Source organism: Engraulis encrasicolus, chromosome 12 (assembly GCF_034702125.1).
Source record: "Engraulis encrasicolus isolate BLACKSEA-1 chromosome 12, IST_EnEncr_1.0, whole genome shotgun sequence".
NCBI classification, from domain to species: domain Eukaryota; kingdom Metazoa; phylum Chordata; class Actinopteri; order Clupeiformes; family Engraulidae; genus Engraulis; species Engraulis encrasicolus.
In genome coordinates, this window is record NC_085868.1 from 7,735,579 (window position 1) to 7,755,578 (window position 20,000).

Sequence of the window (20,000 nt, forward strand, 5' to 3'; positions counted from 1 at the left end):
TTGGTTACAGAGGCGTGTTCATGGTGTGTATTGTGTGTATGCGTATACAATATGTGTGTGTTTTTTATATATTCATAGTGAGTTGTGTATTCAATGTGAGATCATAGCGTGCTCTCTGTATGTTGTTGCGCAAACCAGCGCATCCAGTGGCTGTGTGTGTACATGACGCACGGTTGGCGTGAGCAAAAAGTGTTTCTAATGTGGAGTCTAATTGGAGGGCAGGATGCTGGGCATGACTCATGCATGCACACACACACACACACACACACACACACACACACACACACACACACACACACACACACACACACACACACACCTGTTCACTCTTCTTCCATAGCAGAACATTTACCTAGAGTCCCAGTTACACTGTAAGTTAGTAAGCCATGTATGTTTGTTTGTTGTTGATCAGTAACCTCCATCGGTTTGCTGTAGGCAGCACAGACGGTTGGTGCATTGCTAGTATCTTTCTTCAATTTGTCATTAAAACGTGTGGTCGTCAATGCCTCGTTCCAGAGTGGTTGACATGGTACTGTAGCACAGTATTTACAGACACTGTAAACTCTGCTAATGCAAATATAATTTCTGGAGTAAATTAGAGAAAAAATATTGGCAATATTTGTGGTTGAAAATGTGAGCAGGCTTCCCATGCGTGCCTGTGTCCCGAGGATGACAACATGGTGTGTACTGTATTTCAATATTATATTACATTATGTTGCATTACATTTGGCAGACACTTTTGTCCAAGGCGACTTAGAATTGAGGACATAATCATAGCATACAAGACTTGCAGATACGCAGTGCACAGAACAATAGGTACAAATGCCAAATGAGAGCCATTTTACAGAGAAAAGGACAATAACTGTAACCAGTTGTTGATGAAGCTCAAAATAATGACAAAATACTGTCAGAAATAATGTCAATAAGGAGATGTTAAGGGATAGATGACATTATAGCGATGAGGCTCTTGTGAGCAGCCATCTTACTCGGCTATGATCCCATGCAAATGAAAATCTGCAAGGCAGACATTGACACACTTTGATACATTTTGACTAGCTTAACAGGTTTTGTAGCTTTTGTTACCAGACGTGTTATCAATCAACATGGCACCATCCATCTCGCACTGTTTGTGTTGTCGTGAGTCATTAACGCAGAGTGTTACTTCAACTTGAAGAGGTTGCGTCTGTCCCTGGCTTTGTCTGCAAAGTATGTTTGGATCTATATCTTTTGTGTGTTGGTGTGTGCAGTGTGTGTATATGGCTGGATGATGGATAAAGACGAGACCACCTCTTTGTGTCTTAAGCGCATGTGTCTGGGTCACTGTCTGCCATGCGTATGAGTATGCCCATGCGTGTGCGTGTGTGTGTGTGTGTGTGTACATGTCTGTAGCTGATGTGGAAAGACAAAGATAGAATGGGAGTGAGCTCATTTCTGCTTCAGTGATGTGTCAGTCCTGTGACTGTTCTCCCCATGAGCCTCGGGCTGCAGAGATGAGATGAGATGAGGCGAGACGAGACGAGGTCTTTGCTTCCTCCCGATGCGACCCCTATGAGTCCTCCATGGTGTTCAGTTGGGGACCGATGGGATGTTTGCCTTATTTATCACATCAAAAGCTTGACCTATTGTGTCTGTCTGTCTGTCTGTCTGTCTGTCTGTCTGTCTGTCTGTCTGTGTTCCTGTGTTTGCGTCATGTATGTACGGCAACATGTAATGTATGCCTCACTGCAGATATGAGTTCAAAGGGTTCAGGAAGCTCAGACAGCATGTGATTAATAGTCTGGGATAGCACCATAGGCAAAGCTGAGGCTTTGTGGAAGGAACAAATAGTTGGCATTTTTTTATATTGGACAGTCCTGTTAGCCTGGTCCTGACCATCCCATAATACTACCATTTCATTTCGTATGGAGCCAATCCTTTGGCGGAAGTACGTAGGATGGCTCGCAAGGCTACAGTCATGTAACACTGAAAACATGTGCAAGGATTCTTTTTTATTATTATTATTTTTTTTACAAAAAACACACCTTTGCAGACTTATGTATACGCCGTATTTCTAGATGAACGTTCGTGGAGCAAGGTGGAACCCATTCATCTGGAGACAGCCAGGTTCTGAGACCCTGTTCAGAAACACTAGTGTAGAGAACATGACCTGGTGTAAATGCTGAGAAAACCTGTGTGGAAGGAATGCGACGTTGTGGAGATTACAGTTTGAATAGATGCTGAGGTTGTTTCCATTGCAAAAGCTGTGTAGGTGGTCACGGTGTGATACAATGTTTGGCGTTGGGAGTTGGAAACAGACAGGCCAAACCAATAGAGTACAGAGACCCACAGTGTCAGATGTGTAGTGAGTGTGGAGGGTAGAGATGGTTCACAAGGAGCACCACTGCACTTGTAAGAAGTTCAAGAACTCACCCACCCCTTACACTTACACTATTGTATGACAAAAGGAGAATATTTTGGAGGCAATGAGAACAAAGATATGATGCTACATCTTACATTTTATCTGGTGGCAGGCCAATGGCATTTTCCCCTTCTCCTCTTCTTCTATTCTTCTATTTATCTCTCTCTCTCTCTCTCTCTGCCTGTCTGTCTGTCTCTGTCTCTGTCTATGTCTCTGTCTCTCTCTCTCTCTCTCTCTCTCTCTCTCTCTCTCTCTCTCTCTCTCTCTCTCTCGTGTTCTCTCTCTCGTTCTCTCTCTCTCACTCTGGTGGCGTTGCTGTGTCTGTGGTGACATTTCTGAGAAGGCATCTCAGGTTCCCGTTACAGTAGTGGCCTGGAGCTGTGTGATTTGGAGAGGGGGGATGCAGATGCACACATGCAATTACACACACACACACACACACACACACACACACACACACACACACACACACACACACACACACACACACACACACACACACACACACACACACACACACACCATCAACCCAGCCATCGAGCCACACACAGAGAAAGGCATTCTACACATGCACCCACACCAATATAGTGGGTAGAAGGAGAGGTAGTCTGTGCAGGAGGCATGTGAACTAACTGTCAGGGTTTCTCAAGAGGAAGCCGTTACACGCCGCTGCTGCTTGCGCAATCACCCGGCAAAGAAGGCACCTCGGCCCTGCATTCACCCCAGGCCCAGACTGGCAAAGATGGCATCTCCTGCTCCTGTTGTTGCCATATGTTCAACTACCTCAGACTAGCAAAGAGGACTGGCCCTGCCCTTATCGGCCTGATTTGTGACATGAAAGAACCTCTTCCTAACTGTGCGTGTACACCAAAAGCGACCAGAGCGATGGAAGCGATGGATTATTTCTCTATGGAGAGTCAATGTAGTCAATGCAGAATTTAGTAGGTAGCCTCCACCCAAGAAACACATGCACACGCACACCAGGACACCCTGGGAATAGGGAAAAGATGTATATGTCTCAACGGGACCTTCGTGGTAAAAAATAAAGGTCAAATAAATGAATGAACCAATAAATAAATCAACACTGAGAACCTGAATAGCCCTAAGAGAGAGGGTTTGATAGGTTGAGTTGCTGCTGCTGTTGTTGACTAGGAGAGTGGGGGGGATGAAGAATGGAGAGAGATGAGGGATCGAGAGAGAGAAAGAGGTGCTAGGCTGGCTGGATAGTCTCACAGTAAATCTGAGCGAGGGAACACTTTAAGTGCAGGAGATGGATAGTGGAAATAGCCACAGGCTTTCTACATGCTCAAGAAGCATGTGTGTTTGTGTGCGTGAGCATGTATAGGTGTGTGTGTGTGTGTGTGTGTGTGTGTGTGTGTGTGTGTGTGCCTGTGTAAGTGTGTGTGTGTGTGTGTATGTGCCTGTGTAAGTGTGTGTGTACGTGTATAGGTGTGTGTGTATGTGTGCATGCATGTGAAGACCCACACAGTAAAACATTTTAAATTAGTTATGGCCTCTGTCTTTTCTCTGGTCTGGAAACACAGCTTTTAGAGTAGGAGGAGGGGGGGCACCGCCTTTCACCATCCATTCAGAGCTGACTTGACATGAGTTGAGGTGAGGTGAGAAGTGAGGAGGAGAGAGGAGAGATGAGTACTGTACGCTTCAGAGCCTTTACAACCCATCTTGAGGCCGCATATAGACCACAGTGAGTGAATTCTTCCCAGAATGCCGTGCAAGAATGGCAGAAGACAGGGCAAAAGTGCATGACTGGTTTTATTTTATTTTTTTTATCGCTTTTTATTAATCACAAAAACAAAGGTACAATCTTTAAACTGATACCCTTATCACTTCCGTCATCCACCACTCAGAAATTCTGCGTCTACCCATGTGACCATTCGGTAATGAAGTATTTGGGGGTCACTTGTGTACTGTATTATGCATCTGATACCAAAAATGGAGGAATTAATTCTAACCTAGTAACAAGGCAAAGATGGATCTGATGAGCTCTCATTTACAAACGTCTTTATGTTAGTGACGTTTCAGGCGGAGGAATGGCCTTGGTTTCCCGAAATTTCACCAAGGTGAAACGTATACAGATTTATTTATTTTTAAATGATAGTGATTGGAGTGTATTCGAGCCTGCACCCGATCAGACTTAATATGGATGTGCGTGATGGTGATGGGGAGTTTATTTCAACCTGAAGCGACATCTCATTTCCACTTCCTTGTTTTCCGCATCACTTCCTGTGGCATTTTTAGCTGCGCTGGTGACCTGTGTGTTTCCACACGCAAAGCATGTTAGGACGCGTCATAATGTTCCCGGTTCAACTAGAGAGTATGTGTGGGTGTGGGTGCGTGTGCGAGTGCGTTCTTACATTCATGCGTGTGTTAAAATGCATTTGTTGTGGGGTCAACCCACAGGACGATCCACAAAAGCAGCATGGAAGCACTGTTTCTGACACGCCAAGTGGCAGAGAGGAGACAGAAAATACCCTCTTTTCCAGAAAAAGTAGAAACACCCCAGTGCAGAACACACACACACCCTTCATACAGGAGCTGACACCAGAGGAAATTCTGCAAAGTTATGAAATCGGAAAGTCAATAATACAGAGTGTAACAGGGTCAAAGACGAGACGTGCATTTTTTTTGTTCCGCACTCATTTAACTATCAAAAAAGTAAATGAATGAATTTTGAATGTTATGCTGATAAACAGCATAGTCTGGTGTCTCATTTCAGTAACATTTAAAGAAAAATAATTGTGAATGTATGTGTTAAATAATCTCATAAAGTGCAAAAACGTCATTCAGTGTAATGGTCCGAACTTAAAAATCATCAATACATCCTTGAATAATTATGCAAAATGACGAACAAAATTCTTTTTTCACTCTCTGGGCATAATTCTAGAAGTGTTCTTGTTATTGTATCAAAAGCACGTTTCATTACCATTTTGTTTTGATATTCAAATCATCTGGGGACTTTTGTCCGGATTTTCAATTCCTTAGATATCATTCAGTGTAATAAGATCAACATGGTGCTTTTAAATCATAATAAAAAGTGATAGTCACACACAATATGTGACATCATCAAAAGGAACCCTAAGGATAGTTCCGGCGTAAAATGAAAGTTTCACCATCGCTTTCCCATGCCACATAATGTATCTAATGATGAGCCATTCCGGGCAATGCCGCGCCGTTATGGAGTTAGCTAATTTTAAGCTTTTTGGTGAAACACGCAGCCAACGCATCACGGCGGGGCCAATTATAAACCTATTCTTTTCTGATGTTTCCCCGCTATAGACAACTTCAAAAACGCTACACACTTCATCACAAAGGTCTCGTCAATCAAACCGAGGCACAGAGAATGTCATCGGACCACAGAATCTTTCACTGGCCAGTGTTTTCAGAGGTGTCTCACTGTTGCAACTCTCTGACCCGGATGCAGGCTACTCAATCAGGTGGCTAGGTAGGCTAAACATGGTCCGCGGTTCGCACCGGCTGCGACCGTAAAATGAAAAGCTGGAACCCCGACCGTTTTCACCGACTGCCACTGTCTAAACCAGCCATATTACGGGAATGGCTAATAGCATTAGAAGTGGACGAAACTGGCGTAAAAACCCGGAGGGATCGCTACTACCGTGTGTGCAGGCAGCAGATTTGAAGAGTTGCATGGAGAGTACAGGTAGGCAGACTACTCTTACAAAGTAATTGCAACACGGTATAATATAACATGGATTCAGCTTTGTAATAACACACCACTGGTGGTGTACTTACATCTGTAAGAGTACTTCTAGTACGACTTTATAAATTCCTCCAGCCCTCCTCCGTTGCGTAATGGTCCATCTGACCTCGCGCGCCCTGCTCATTAGAGTCTTCTAGCCTGCATCCGGGTCAGTTGCAACAGTGAGACACCTCTGAAAACACTGGCCAGTGAAAGATTCTGTGGTCCGATGACATTCTCTGTGCCTCGGTTTGATTGACGAGACCTTTGTGATTAAGTGTGTAGCGTTTTTGAAGTTGTTTATAGCGGGGAAACATCAGAAAAGAAAAGGTTTATAATTGGCCCCGCCGTGATGCGTTGGCTGCGTTTTTCACCAAAAAGCTTAAAATAAGCTAACTCCATAACGGCGCGGCATTGCCCAGAATGGCTCATCATTAGATACATTATGTGGCATGGGAAAGCGATGGTGAAACTTTCATTTTACGCCGGAACTATCCTTTAAGTGATGATGCAAAGGGAGAATCTTGTTCTTCAATAGTCAAAATTCTGTATTTTTATCTTGTGGTAACAGCGTCCACAAAAACAGATGTCATTCAGTGAAATGTCTTTTTATACTCAGATATTCATCCAAACAAGCATATTTTCTAAATAGACATAGTAAACATTGTGGGTCAAAGTCATCGTCTCATGTAGGTGACTAACTGTGTGCTTGTAAAAAGGTAAAAATAAGGTGAAAAGTATTTGGTCGTCCTTCAGTGTAAGAGATGTCATTCAGTGCATTATGCCCCGTGTACATCAAGCGCTACCAACGCGACCAGGTAGCTGAGGTAGTTGAAGAAGTTTCGCCATGAATTCGTTTTATTCGCTCTGGACGCTGCACTGACATGTTTGATTCAGCTAATCACATAACGGCTCTGTCTTGACAGCCTGGGACATTCCTCGATATGAACGTTCCAATTGGTTTTCGCCGAACAGCGTCATAGCGAATTCGCTTAAGATTAGCTTGAGTTTAATCGTCAAAAGTCGCCCTGGTCGCTCAAGAAGCTTCGCCCCTGGCGAATTCGCTCCGGTAGCGCTGGTCGCGCACCCTCCATAGAGAATGAATGACTTCCGTCGCTTCATTCGCGTTGGTCGCTCCCGATGTACACGGGGCATAAGGGTCATTTCATTCAGTGTAATCAGTTCATGGTTGTATATTAAAAATCAAAACGGCAATATAAGTTGCAATATTACTCTAAGATACAATAATATGATGATACTACTTGAAATTATGACTTTTATTGTTATTTCCATTATAACCTTGTTATTGCCATGTAGCATCCATATTACTGGGTAGATTGTGGGATTTTGGAAGTTGTACATGAATTACCCTAAGTCACAATCCCGGAAATATGCAGGTTAACAGACAGAATTTTCTTTTTTATTGTTTTAGGCCTAAGTAGTAGCCTACCTCTAAACTTGTGATCTTGGAAGTTCTTCAAAACAATATTAAGTAAAATACCAATTATTTGACAACATCTATTTCTGTTGTCACTCATTCAGGACGTTGAGTACTGTAGTATGATGGTAACAATATGATAGCAATGAAAAGTAGCTGTTTATATAGGCTTTTTTGCCAAGGCATCATTCAGTGTAATAGTTGTGGTCATTCAGTGAAATGCACATTTTTATGTGAAAATAAAGTCAAATTCTTACGAAACTTATTTGTTTAGCACAACAAATGCGGGGGCATACAACAAATGAATAATTGTGCATTTTAAACTGATTTTCTCTTCAGTGGAAAAACTTCTTAAAGCCAAATGGGTGAAATGCACTCGGTGAAAGACTACAAACACTGCAAAAACTATTTGCAAATGCCTTTTACTAGAAATTTTAGGTTTGATGAAGACCTTAAATATAGGCCTTTACTATGGTATGTAGCTTATTTTATTTTTAATGTCATCTACTGTATATGTTTTTTTGCATTATCAACAGTTTAACACCGTATTACACTGAATGACATTTTATGGGTGAAAATGGGGTAAAATGCATGTTCCTTACTATTTTCTGAACAGAAAATAATAAACTTAATCACTCTACACTCCAATGTACCCAAAAAAGTTGAAGAACGGTGTCAGGGAACAGTTTTATTTTTTGGAGTCCTGAAACCCCTGTTTCGTCTTTGACCCAACCGCCACTTGGGCTTGAACTTGTGACCCATCAGTCAACACTCGAGTTTGGCATTGGGGACACACAAGTACAGTACCACTGAGCTAAAGGTGTGTAGGCTGTCAGCTCAGCGATAACACATCTGCATGAGGCTTCGGGAGCGAAGTTTGCCAGCGTTTTACCGCCGCACTCTGCCAGTTGGCATCTGATAAAAGAACACAATAAAATGTATTCAACCCTTTGTACCTTGGTGGTTTGGGGACTCGAACTTGTCACCTTCTCCCCTGTAGTTCTGTTTTGACACTGCACTGGGGTGGATGAGGCACTCCCACTACACACACACAGTCACACACACACAGACACACACACAACCCCTCGTACAGGCGGCGCCAAGAAGATACGATTCCATCCAGTTATGGGGCTGGCATACAGTGCAACACACACACACACACACACACACACACACACACACACACACACACTCACACTCACACTCACACTCACACTCTCTCTCACACACACACACACACACACACACACACAGATAAACACTCTCTCTCTCACACACACACACACACACACACACACACACACACACACACACACACACACCAGAAGAATTCCACCCTGTTTTGGGCTGGCGTACTGTGTTGTACTGTAGGGTGCAACACACACACACACACGCACACACACACACACACACACACACACACACACACACACACACATACACACACACACACAAACTGGCGTTCTGTACTGCACTTTAGGATGCAACACCCTCCTCTGGAGTGCTGACAGGAAGTTCTCTCAGGCAGGCCCCTGGCAGCCATCTTGGCAACACTTCTGCCAAGCTATTTCAGGAACAACCAGAGCAGTCTCCGATTTAAATTAACTCTTTTTTGTGTTTTCATTGTCTCCTCCCATCCCGCTCCCCCTCGGAGTTTGGCTTCGACAGGCGCAGTTATACAGGATGTCATTAGCCCACAGGCAGTTTGACTAGTGATGATACCATATTAGCCTTGACCAGGACGTTCAACATGAAAAACGATACTTGTGCTGGATCTCAAATGGCGCACTTGTGCACTTTGGGCACTATGTTTCAGTGCGTAACTAATACGCCATACACACTGAAACATGAACACTGAAGTGCACAAGTGCACCATTTGAGACCCAGCATCAGTTGACTCACTGGATAATGCTGGTTGGCTCAATGTAGGTGTTTTACTTCCTGAACCCAAGGGTTGACATATCTGACCTGCTCAATGTTTGTGTGACTGTGAATTCACTACTTGTATGGCATATTAACATACCATACAGACAGAGTCACTCTGTGACAATGCCAGTTATGCGACATCAGTCTGGATACAAGAGTCTGAGTCCTTCACCATCAGTTGATCTAATTTGTGGCAACATATTTGTGTCCACATATTTTCAATCCCAGCTGTCACCAGCAGTGAAATGACATTAACCCACATCTGGCACCAGCAGGGTTATGTCCCTGGGACTTTGTATCAAAATGGTGTCATGTCGTTAGAATCAGAATGGTGTCATGTCATTAGAATGTCCGTTGGAGGACTGTGGAAGTCTTGGTGCAGAAGTTGTCTCTTGATCTTGTCCAGATGTGGTCCTCAAGTCCAGGCCAGAGTCTGTGTCAGAACAGGAAGTGAGGTAACCCTCCTGTGAGGCGTATCCCTCGGTAACAAGGCCAACAGAGGAGAGTGCCATGGTGATCGGCTACCATTCCATCCATTACTAGCACGCATCACTAAGCTAGGTCTGGAAAAAGTAGGTGGAAAGTCTATTTTAAACAACCATGGAACAACGCAGTACAGCAACCAGCCTCGTTGGCAATGGCTTTGCTCTCGAAACAATGTTAGCCAGTGACTTCCAACCCACAGGACTTACAAGGTTTATCACAAATAAGTGGAAAACAAACATTCGTCTCCTAGCCAGTGATGGCCGACCTGAAGGCTTGTCAGGCACAAGTGGAAAACAGTTCTGCGATGCTAGAGATTTAGTACAGCAGACTCCAATGTTCACAATTTGAATCCAATGAGACAATGTAACATTTAAAAATGTTGTAACACCTCGAAAGTGACAAACCATGAGGACTTATCGCTCAGTCTCAGCTCGGGCACTGGGGCATTGTTGGCCTCATACACAAGAGTCCAAGAGTTGATTTACTAAATCACATTTGGCCTCCACCTCTCTCTCTCTCTCTCTCTCTCTCTCTCTCTCTCTCTCTCTCTCTCTCTCTCTCTCTCTGGGACATCAGCCGGATTCCACAAATGAGGTGTGAAATCACCGTTTATCCTCTAAATAGGCAGTCAAAACAGACCAACGAGAAGTGAATGAGGACGGCAGGCAACGTGGAATTACGCAATGATTAGATTTAGAGTTGTGCGAGAACACAAATATCTGTTTGGTTGTGGGCATTTGAGCAGTGTGTTGGCTTTCAGCTACTACTGATAGGCTAGTAGATTTATCAAAGAGAATTTTAGGCGTTCCTCAGCTATCCATTGATGGGCTAGTTAGTAGATTTGATGTGGTAGATGTCAACAAAACATTTTAAGTGTATAGATCATTTAAATTTAGAAAGGTAATGCTTTAAATAAAACATCAAGCTAATGTCTGCTGTGCAGATGATGATGAACCACAGAATTATCCAGAACTCTGGTTTTGTTTCGGCGTGAGGATCCATGTGCTCCTAAGTCTTATGAATTCATGGTGATCAGTAGTATTACATAAGAGTAATTAATTTACAAAGAGCGTGATGGACGTCTTGTACTGTACTTCAGAGAGGGTGTGTGTGTGTGTGTGTGTGTGTGTGGGGAGGGAGGGGGGGGTGTAGAGAGGGAAAGACAGATTAACAGTGACGGAGGGCAAGGTCAACTCCACAGTCTAATTGAAAGTGAGAGGGGATTGTTTCCAGAAAGCCAACGCGGAGTACAAGAAAGGTCGAGAAGACATGGCGCTACTGAGAAGGAAGGGGAAACGAAGGCTTAGCAGCGGCAGCAGCGGTGGCAGCGACAGCTACAGCAGTGGCCCTCTGTGTTGTTATGTAAGAGATAGGAGAGTGCTGTGTGGCAGTGGCAGTTTCATCTGTGTAAGCAGTCTGGGCTGTCTGATGGGCAACAGACGGCGGGGATTACCCGTGACTCAACTCCAGCGGATTAGGATTGGGATTATAACAGCTAGGCTAGCTACTGCATTTGGGATTTCCAGTCCCCAGAATGATCCTGGGTAGGGAAAAGACAACCACCACCACCACTACCATCATGAGCATGGCTATCCTAGTCATTGGAGTCACTACCTCACTGGGTTGCTAGGCAGAATATTCATTAGGGCTGGAGTTTGACCTGCGACTTTCCACAGTCCCCTTTAAAATTGTGAGCCAGTCTCTAAGGAAATGCAAAAATGAACCCCTGAGGAAGGATTTTCGTCCCAGTGGGAAATACCCTGTATGCCAGATTACCAATCCAGATCTGTACATAATGAGTTACCAGGCAGATAATTAGTGATCTCACTATACAACCAGTTCAGTAAATCTGTCAACCAGTCCCTCCCTCCCTTCCTTCTTTGCTGAATGAATGCTACCACAGTAGATTTCCTGCATGATCATGCCTCTGGGTTTACACGCACGCACACACATGAACACACACCTTAGTAGTTTCATTTGGACGCTTGCTCAGCTACAGATACAAGCTCATAGAAGTCTTATCATACTAATCCATCCGGTCTCTGCAGAACGTCAGGCAAATACCTGTCCAGGCAGCAACCTTCAGGTCAACAGGCCGCTACCTGTCCAGGTCTTGGGATTCTTTAGGCAGAAAGGCAGCTCGCTAGTTGCTACCCCGGCAAGGTCATGGCCTTTGCATCGTCAGCATGTTATGACTGTTTTGTGATGGGGGCCATCTAGTGTGTATTTGTTTAGGACATGCTCTCCAGCTCTTACCCAGCAATCAGAGTTGTATGAAGTAAAAGCAGAAGTATTCTTACAGATGCAATTACACCAGTAGTAGTAGTATGATATTACAAACTTGAAACCATGTAATATCATACCACTATTGTTGTAATTACAAATGTAAGAATAGTTCTACTTTATACAACTTTGCTCAACATCACCCATTTGACATGACCCATCAGTAGGGTTGTGGCAGTTTTTTGATGTGTCATATACAAGTGCATGTTAAGTAACAAGAGGACTGATGAGCTGACTCAGTTCTGTGGTATTTTAGACCTCTATTCTCCATCCGTCACTTGAATCCATTTTGTGTCTTTCCCCCTCCACCTCATTCCCTCCCTACACGCTTGTTTGTTCACCTTAGCCTCCCCCTTATCTCTCCCTTCAACTCCTCCACCCTATATGTTTCTTTCCCTTCCTTTCCCATATCACTTTGTTTTTATCCCCTCTCTTCATATCTGTCCAAATCTCCCTCCCGGTCTCTTTCTCTTCCTTCCTTTCTCTCTCTCTCTCTCTCTCTCTCTCTCTCTCTCTCTCTCTCTCTCTCTCTCTCTCTCTCTCTCTCTCTCTCTCTCTCTCTCTCTCTCTCTCTCTCTCTCTCTCTCTCTCTCTCTCTCTCTGCCCCCTCATTTCACATCTGACATGTTTGGTCCTAGACTCACTGACCATGTTCCGTCTTGCTCAGACTTGCCTCTCTTCTCCTTCCTGCAACCTGCTAGTTTCCTTTTTATCGAAACATTTCCCAGCCCTTTTTGGATAACAAGTGTATACCTAAGTTACACATGAAGTGTAAACATTTCTCGGCCAAGACATACTCCCCACATTCTTTCCTGCTGTCAAGTCAGTGATATTCCCTCATGTTCCCTCCTACATTTTCATTCAAAAATGTGTGCGTGCGTGTTTTGTGTGTGTTGTGTGTGTGTGTGTGTGTGTGTGTGTGTGTGTGTGTGTGTGTGTGTGTGTGTGTGTGTGTGTGTGTGTGTGTGTGTGTGTGTGTGTGTGTGTGTGTGTGTGTGTGCGCGCCCATGTGTGTGTGTGTGTGAACTCGTTTGTGTGCGCGCGCCAGTGCATATGTGTGTGTGTTGAGACCAGTGAGGTGGTGTGTGTGTAGGTTTTTTTTTGGGGGGGGGGGAGATATGAGAGATCTGTAGATGAATGCTGGCAATGTGTGCATGTGTGTGTGTGTGTGTCTGTATTTGTGCATGTGTGTTTTGTATACGTTGTGTGTGTATGTGAGAGAGACCTTTCTGGCCAGTGAGAGTGTGGGTGCCAAGTCAGTGGCCTCAGCTGCTCTGCTGTGGAGGTCGACTGCTGCTGCTGCTGCTCCTGCCGCCGCTGCTGCTGTTTGACATTGAACTGAGCGCCCTTTGGCGGCCAGAGAGGAGTTTTGGGCCCTGGGTGGTGCACAGTGGGCCCTTTGTGTGTCCAACACACACACACGCACACACACACACACACACACACACACACACACACACACACACACACACACACACACACACACACACACACGCTAACTCCCTCTTCCTGTTTTGGTTGACCTGGGCAGGGTGTGTTGAGGGGAGCTCAATGTGGCCTGACCCCTTTGCTACTAAACTAACAGCACTGTCCTGCTGTGTGGGACAGCTGTGGCCGAATGGTTAGGAAGAGGGTCTTTAGATCAGAGGGTTGCAAGTTCGAATCCCACCTTAACCTCTCCCAACACCTCCATGGCTGAAGTGCCCTTGGTCAACACACCGAACTGCACATTGCTCTAGGGGCTATAACCAATACCCTGTATAATTAAGTTGCATTGGATGAAGACGTCAATAAATTGAAATGTAATGCAATGCAATGTAATGTAATGTAATATAATGTAATGTGCGTCTCTCTTGTGTCTCCAACAGGGATCCTGCGCTCATGAGTGACACATGCTAGCTTCGTCCTCTCAGGTAACCATGACACCCACACTCACTCACTCACTCACTCACTCACTCACTCACTCACTCACTCACTCACTCACTCACTCACTCACTCACTCACTCACTCACTCACTCACTCACTCACTCACTCACTCTTCGTTCTCTTGTCACCATGGCAACCATTGTTGCATTACTGTACAGCATGTTGCTACATTGTATCCAACGATGTCATGATTATGGGGGGCCAGATGTGTCATATGAGATCCCACAAAGGACTTGCTTTTAGTGTGTGTGTGTGTGTGTGTTTTTCCCCTTCCTGGTCTGATTTGAGTTTCTCCAAAGTGCTCTACTCAGGTTCCTTAGGTTTGTGGTTCCCAAACTTTTTTTCTGCTGAGACTCCCTTTTAGCCCAGAGTATATTTTCACGACCCCCACCCCCAATACAGGGCTGCTGACAGCTTTGGCCAGGTCCAGGACAAGGTCATCTAAAAGCCCCATATTCCAAACAGCAAACACTATTTTCTAATATTCCTTAATTGTTTTTTTATTTTTATTTTTTTTTAAACTACAAATGCGCTCTGAGAGTGCAGACCTCTGCCAAGGAAGCTGTTTGATAGAACATTTGACTATGTTATACCCCAAAGGTCAGATTAGACTTCAGCAACTGCGCGCGTCAAAAGTCGCTTGGGATTGGCCACGAACCAACTTTGCCTTCATGCATCTGTGCCCGAGGTCTCGTCGCGAACCACACTTAAAATAGCACAATTACCTTCACTACATGTCAAGCACTACGGTCATTATTAAGCAATGTTGCTTTCTAGCCCAGTTGACTGAGTATTTTCACACAAACTGCAAAGGCAATGTACTGGTATCATTATTTGACATACCCAGTCTGTTTTCACGTGCAGAAAATGCAAGCATGTAAACAGTTGTCTCTGCCGATGTGTTTACATTCGGTGGAGGAACAGGCTATGGTAGTAAAACTGCAGGCATTGTGCCACGAGTGTTCAACTGATGCATTGTTTGTTACTTAGCTTGTAGCTTCATGTATTTACACCCAAGGCATTAATATAGTTTTTAACAGAATACAGCTTTGCTCTCGCACACTTCCGACACTGCGCTGCCACAAGAACAAGGAAGTAGCAAGACAACCAATCATAGCGCCTTTTTGTCTGCGTCCGTCCGACGGGTAGTTAGGATTTTTTCGAGGCGCTCGACGACGGGCGCAGAGCCTCTGCACGGGGGGGCGTGGTCGCACACAGACACAGGACGGACGGACGCAGAGGCTATGCGTCCGAAGCATAAATCTAGCTTAAGTCTCCCTGCCTTCCCTTTGTGGAGTTCGAAACTGGAATGTCAAAATTCTGCCTGTCCCCAATTCAATTTGCGGTCACTCTGGGCATCTAGATTTCTAGGCTAGCAATGGCGAAGAATCTTTTTTAAAATCATGGTTCCGGTTCGTGATCACCACCAGAATTTATTCACTTGTTCCTTGGTTCATTTCCAACAACTACACAAAGTTTCATCCAAATCCGTGCATATGTTTTTGAGTTATCCTGTTGACACACAGACAAACCAAGGCGAAAGAAAACATAACTTCCTTGACGGAGGTAATAAATGGGCCTACACTTATTACATAAGTGTAGATTGTTACAAACCAATTCATGGAATTATGGGCACTATTAGCCTGTGTTTTCCCGGCTTTTATTAAAATTCTCATTTATCTGTAACGGTTGCGATCCCCAGTTTGGGCCCCCATTTTAGCATAAGCCCTTTTTGGGAAAGAGTGCCCTCTGCCTATTAAATTCTAAATATCTCACCCTCTGACGCATATACAAACATGAAATAAGTTGCATTTAAAATCTAGGACCCTCGTTTTGCATTAGAATGTGCTCATTCAGCTCTAACACCCACATTTCTAATAAAAAACCCTCAAATCTCAAGAACTGGAGTGCAGCGTATATGTGTCTCCAGGATACAATGGGTTAAGCGGGGTTAGTTCGTAGGATGGAATTCCCCCAAGTGTTTTACCCTGCAGAATGCAGCTCAGGTATTTTGAACCGCCACACTGTGTCACTTGAATGGCAGCCAGATGCCTGACTCGGGGGATGCCTAGTAAATCCCAAAATCCTAATGTGGGTCGGGTACGAAGGGATATAAAGACGTCGCCTGTGCTGTGTCATCACTCAGCGCTAGCTGCGGCATGCTGTCTCAGTAGTGGCCACAAGTGAAGGGATCCCGCCCTCCCCAAAATTCCCCTGGCTTTCCCCGGGCGTGTTCCATGTTTTGAAGTCGAGACGGCACTCCATTAAGGGGTGTGTATGAGTAAGCGATAATGGAGTGGAGAAGAGTAAGAGAAATGTTATAAATCCCACAAGAGATCAAGGAATGTGCAGTAACAGGGGTCAATGACATAGAACAATACACTGTAAATCAGTGTTTCTCGAGGCCAGGTGTGGCCCATGGACCACTTGTGGTCCGCAAGAGAGGTTGTGTAACGGTATTGTTTTACTGACGTGTGTCTGCAGCAAGCTATGCAATGAACAGTACAGAACTAGATATGTAGATAGTCATCGTGTCAATTAGTTGAGCCAGGTGAGGGCTTTGAAATGACATCAAAATCAACATTGTGTGACTTAAATTGGCTGACATAATCAAGGATGATTGTGGTGTCCTCTTAACTAAGACTAAGTCAGTTTCTCCCTTAATATTGGTGTCAGATTCAATAAAATACAGCTCTGGGGTTCTGCCTTGCCTCTGAAAAGGCACAACACGTTTTATTGAAATCGGTGTCTTTCGGGCCCGAAAAGTGTCTGATTTCACATGAGTACAAGGGTCAAAGACGGATAGAACAATTAAACCTTAAGTCAGTGTCACTCGAGGTCTGGCCCACAGACCACTGGTCGTCTGTAAGATAGTGGTTCACCAACTGTTTAGCAATATTGTTTATTCGTGTACTCTCTACCCATCTGGACCAGTAGCTATATAACATGAGAAGTATAATCTCCTCACCATTAGTTTAGTAGTAAGAGCTATAATATGTCCACAATTCATGCCCCCACTAACCTCAAAATGGGGGGCTCTGATAAACTGTCATAAACGGACTGACGCAAATCTTCCGACAGTCTGAATGGGTTTATTATGCTGCATGGCTGACCTCGTAACCTGACCTTGTGATGGCCTAGAGGTGTAAGAGTTACTGTTAAAGTGGAAATGATACACTGGGCCGGGCCGCTAACTGCTTTAGCTGGGCCTGGGACAAAGACATCTGAAAGGGCCCCAAACCCAATACATACAATCAGGGCCCTAAATTGTCTATTTTTCATCACCAGCCAACCAGGCTAGTCAATGTTTATCTTATTAGCCAAACACACACTCGCTAATGGGTCAAAGTGGCTAGTAAGTTTCCTTTTCTACCAACCAAACCACCAGCATTTGGTCGGTTGGCTGATGTCAATTTCAAGCCCCGCATACAATGTAATGATTATCCAATTCTGGTCCCCCTCTCTCCCTGGGCCCGGGACAAGTGACCCCTTTTGTCCGCCCCCTCTGTCGGCTTCTCTGGCACTGGGCAGTGCTGCCAGGCAACCATGCTAACAAATGTTGTTTGGGGTGCTTTCCCACTCACGCTGCGCATCACTGTGTGTTTTTGTTGGACCTTATTAAATTGCATTACATTACAACTTCTCTCTATTTATTTGTTTTATTTCTTAGAATTGGAACATTATTACTTCTTGTTATGGTTTGTTTTGCCACACTGCCCAGAAAGTTACCCTAAGGTTTTATCTTTTGGACATGACACAAAAAGCTTTCAGTTGGAAATGAATTTCAAAACAAAAGTCAATTTTTACTGGAAATGTATTGATTTGTAGCCCTTGAGTGGACACATAGCCTTGATGTGAGACACTGGAAGTCATCCGACATCTGTCCTTTTTCTAGAAGTTTTGCTTTTTGTTATAAATATTTCTTATGTTCCGTTTTCAAAAGTGCAGTTTGAATATAACAGTGGTGAACGAGTGAGCATGATGAGGGAACGCAGCCTTGATGTGAGTGTGATGGAGTGTCCATCATAAGGGTTGTGTGGGTGCGCTTTGACTGTCACACCAATGAGCCTGGCTTTTTGGAGTAGCGATCAGGGGTCCCAGTAGGGTACCCCAGAAAGTCAGAGTTTGAGCCGGCAGGGCAACTCTACTAACCTTTACTACAGTGAGACACTGGAGGTCATGTGATATGTGTGGTACTTGTACTATACCTGTCATGTTTTGTTTTAAAATGCACTTTTTGTAACAGAACAATGCAAATCGTACTACTTGTTGAGTGACACTGGGAGTGAACAGCAGTTAGCTTTGTTGCAAATGGTACTTGTATTACACCTGTCATGTTAAAAAAAAGTCTACCTTTTGTAACAAAACAGTGTAACATGCTGAGTGAGTGATGTTGATGTTGAGTGACCACAGCCTCCATGTGATGTCACCTGTGATGTGAGACACTGGGAGCGACGTGACCTCTGACCCCTGTTTTTGTCCCGCCCCCCCTCAGGCAGAATGGGTGTGTCCCCGCTGCTTCTGCTCTGTAGTGCGGCCCTCTGGGCCCTCACCTCTGCACAGACCATCCCCCCTACACCAGGTGAGATACATGCACGCACTCACACCTAGGTGTGAGAGACACATTTGTACGTACAATGCACACACCAACACACAGGTGAAACAGACATACATATACTGTACATACACATACTGTACATACTGCCGATTCATTTATTCACCAGACCCTTGACTTGTCCTCGTGTCTGCCACGCCCCCACCCCCCTCTTTACAGGTCCGCACCTCAATCTGACATTCCCAGAGGTCCCCGAAGTCCCTCCCCCAGCACAGAGCAATGCCACCCAGCCCCCCACCCCCCTGGCAACCCCGGCCCCCACCCTGCCTCCAGCCCCCACCATAGCCCCCAGGGCTGCCGAACCAAACCCCGACCCCGCTGACCCCCAGCCCCAGCCCGACCCAGTCCCAGACCCAGGGACAGGCACCCCGGCAGCCCCCACCCTCCCGCCGTCAGACCCTGCCGGGCCCCCTCCCGTGGACCCTCCAGTCCAGACCACACCTTCCGCGGAACCGCCCGCGCCCCCCGCCCCAAGCCCAGCTCCCACCACCAGCCGCCCGGGGGAGGGGGTAATCCCGGACGGGAACACCACCACGTCGGAGCCGGAGGTGGTGGTGGAGACGACGGTCGCGCCAACAGACGAGGATGACGGCGAGACCACGCCCTCGGAACCGGAGCCCGACCTGCCGGTCACCACGGAGACCCTGGCTCCGTACACCGACCCGTCTAACGGTATGTTACCAAGGCAACGGAGACAACATGGCTTGATCCATTTTTTTTTTACTTGGACATTATTGCATAGGATATGTGTACAGTGATTTCCTGTATATCTAGTTACATTTCTGTATCACTTTGTGTTTAGAAAACATTTTATTTTAATCATTCACACTGTCACATTTCACATATTGTACCTACTGCGAATTGTATTTGGAGTGTGTATATGTGTGTCTGTGTGTGTGTGTGAGAGAGAGGTGTAGGTGCATACGTGCATGCATACAATTTCATCATTTGAGTTATAAAAACATTTGTTGACTTCTGTTGTTTTCTCTTTTTCAGAGAATGAAAGTGGTGGCGGAGAAGGTAAGAGCCAATTGTCACAACTAAAGGGGTGTTTGTGTTTGTGTTTGTGTGTGTGTGCGACGTGTGTGCGTGTGTGTGCGTGTGCGTCTGTGTCTGTGTCTGTGTCTGTGTCTGTGTCTGTGTCTGTCTGTCTGTCTGTCTGTCTGTCTGTCTGTCTGTCTGTCTGTCTGTCTGTCTGTCTGTCTGTCTG

The 20,000-nt window shown here is 45.1% G+C and overlaps 1 protein-coding gene across 2 annotated transcripts in view; it reads left to right on the forward strand.

Annotated features, from left to right (window-relative positions):
* The window catches only part of ptpra (protein tyrosine phosphatase receptor type A), a 57,867-nt gene that overhangs the window by 14,998 nt on the left and 22,869 nt on the right, over positions 1-20,000 (forward strand). For both annotated transcript variants that reach the window (XM_063211562.1, XM_063211563.1), the window contains exons 2-5: positions 14,118-14,162; positions 18,671-18,757; positions 18,950-19,462; positions 19,787-19,810. In XM_063211562.1, coding sequence (XP_063067632.1) covers positions 18,676-18,757; positions 18,950-19,462; positions 19,787-19,810 — 619 coding nt within the window. In that variant the 5' untranslated portion in view covers positions 14,118-14,162; positions 18,671-18,675. The remainder of the gene's footprint in view (positions 1-14,117; positions 14,163-18,670; positions 18,758-18,949; positions 19,463-19,786; positions 19,811-20,000) is intronic.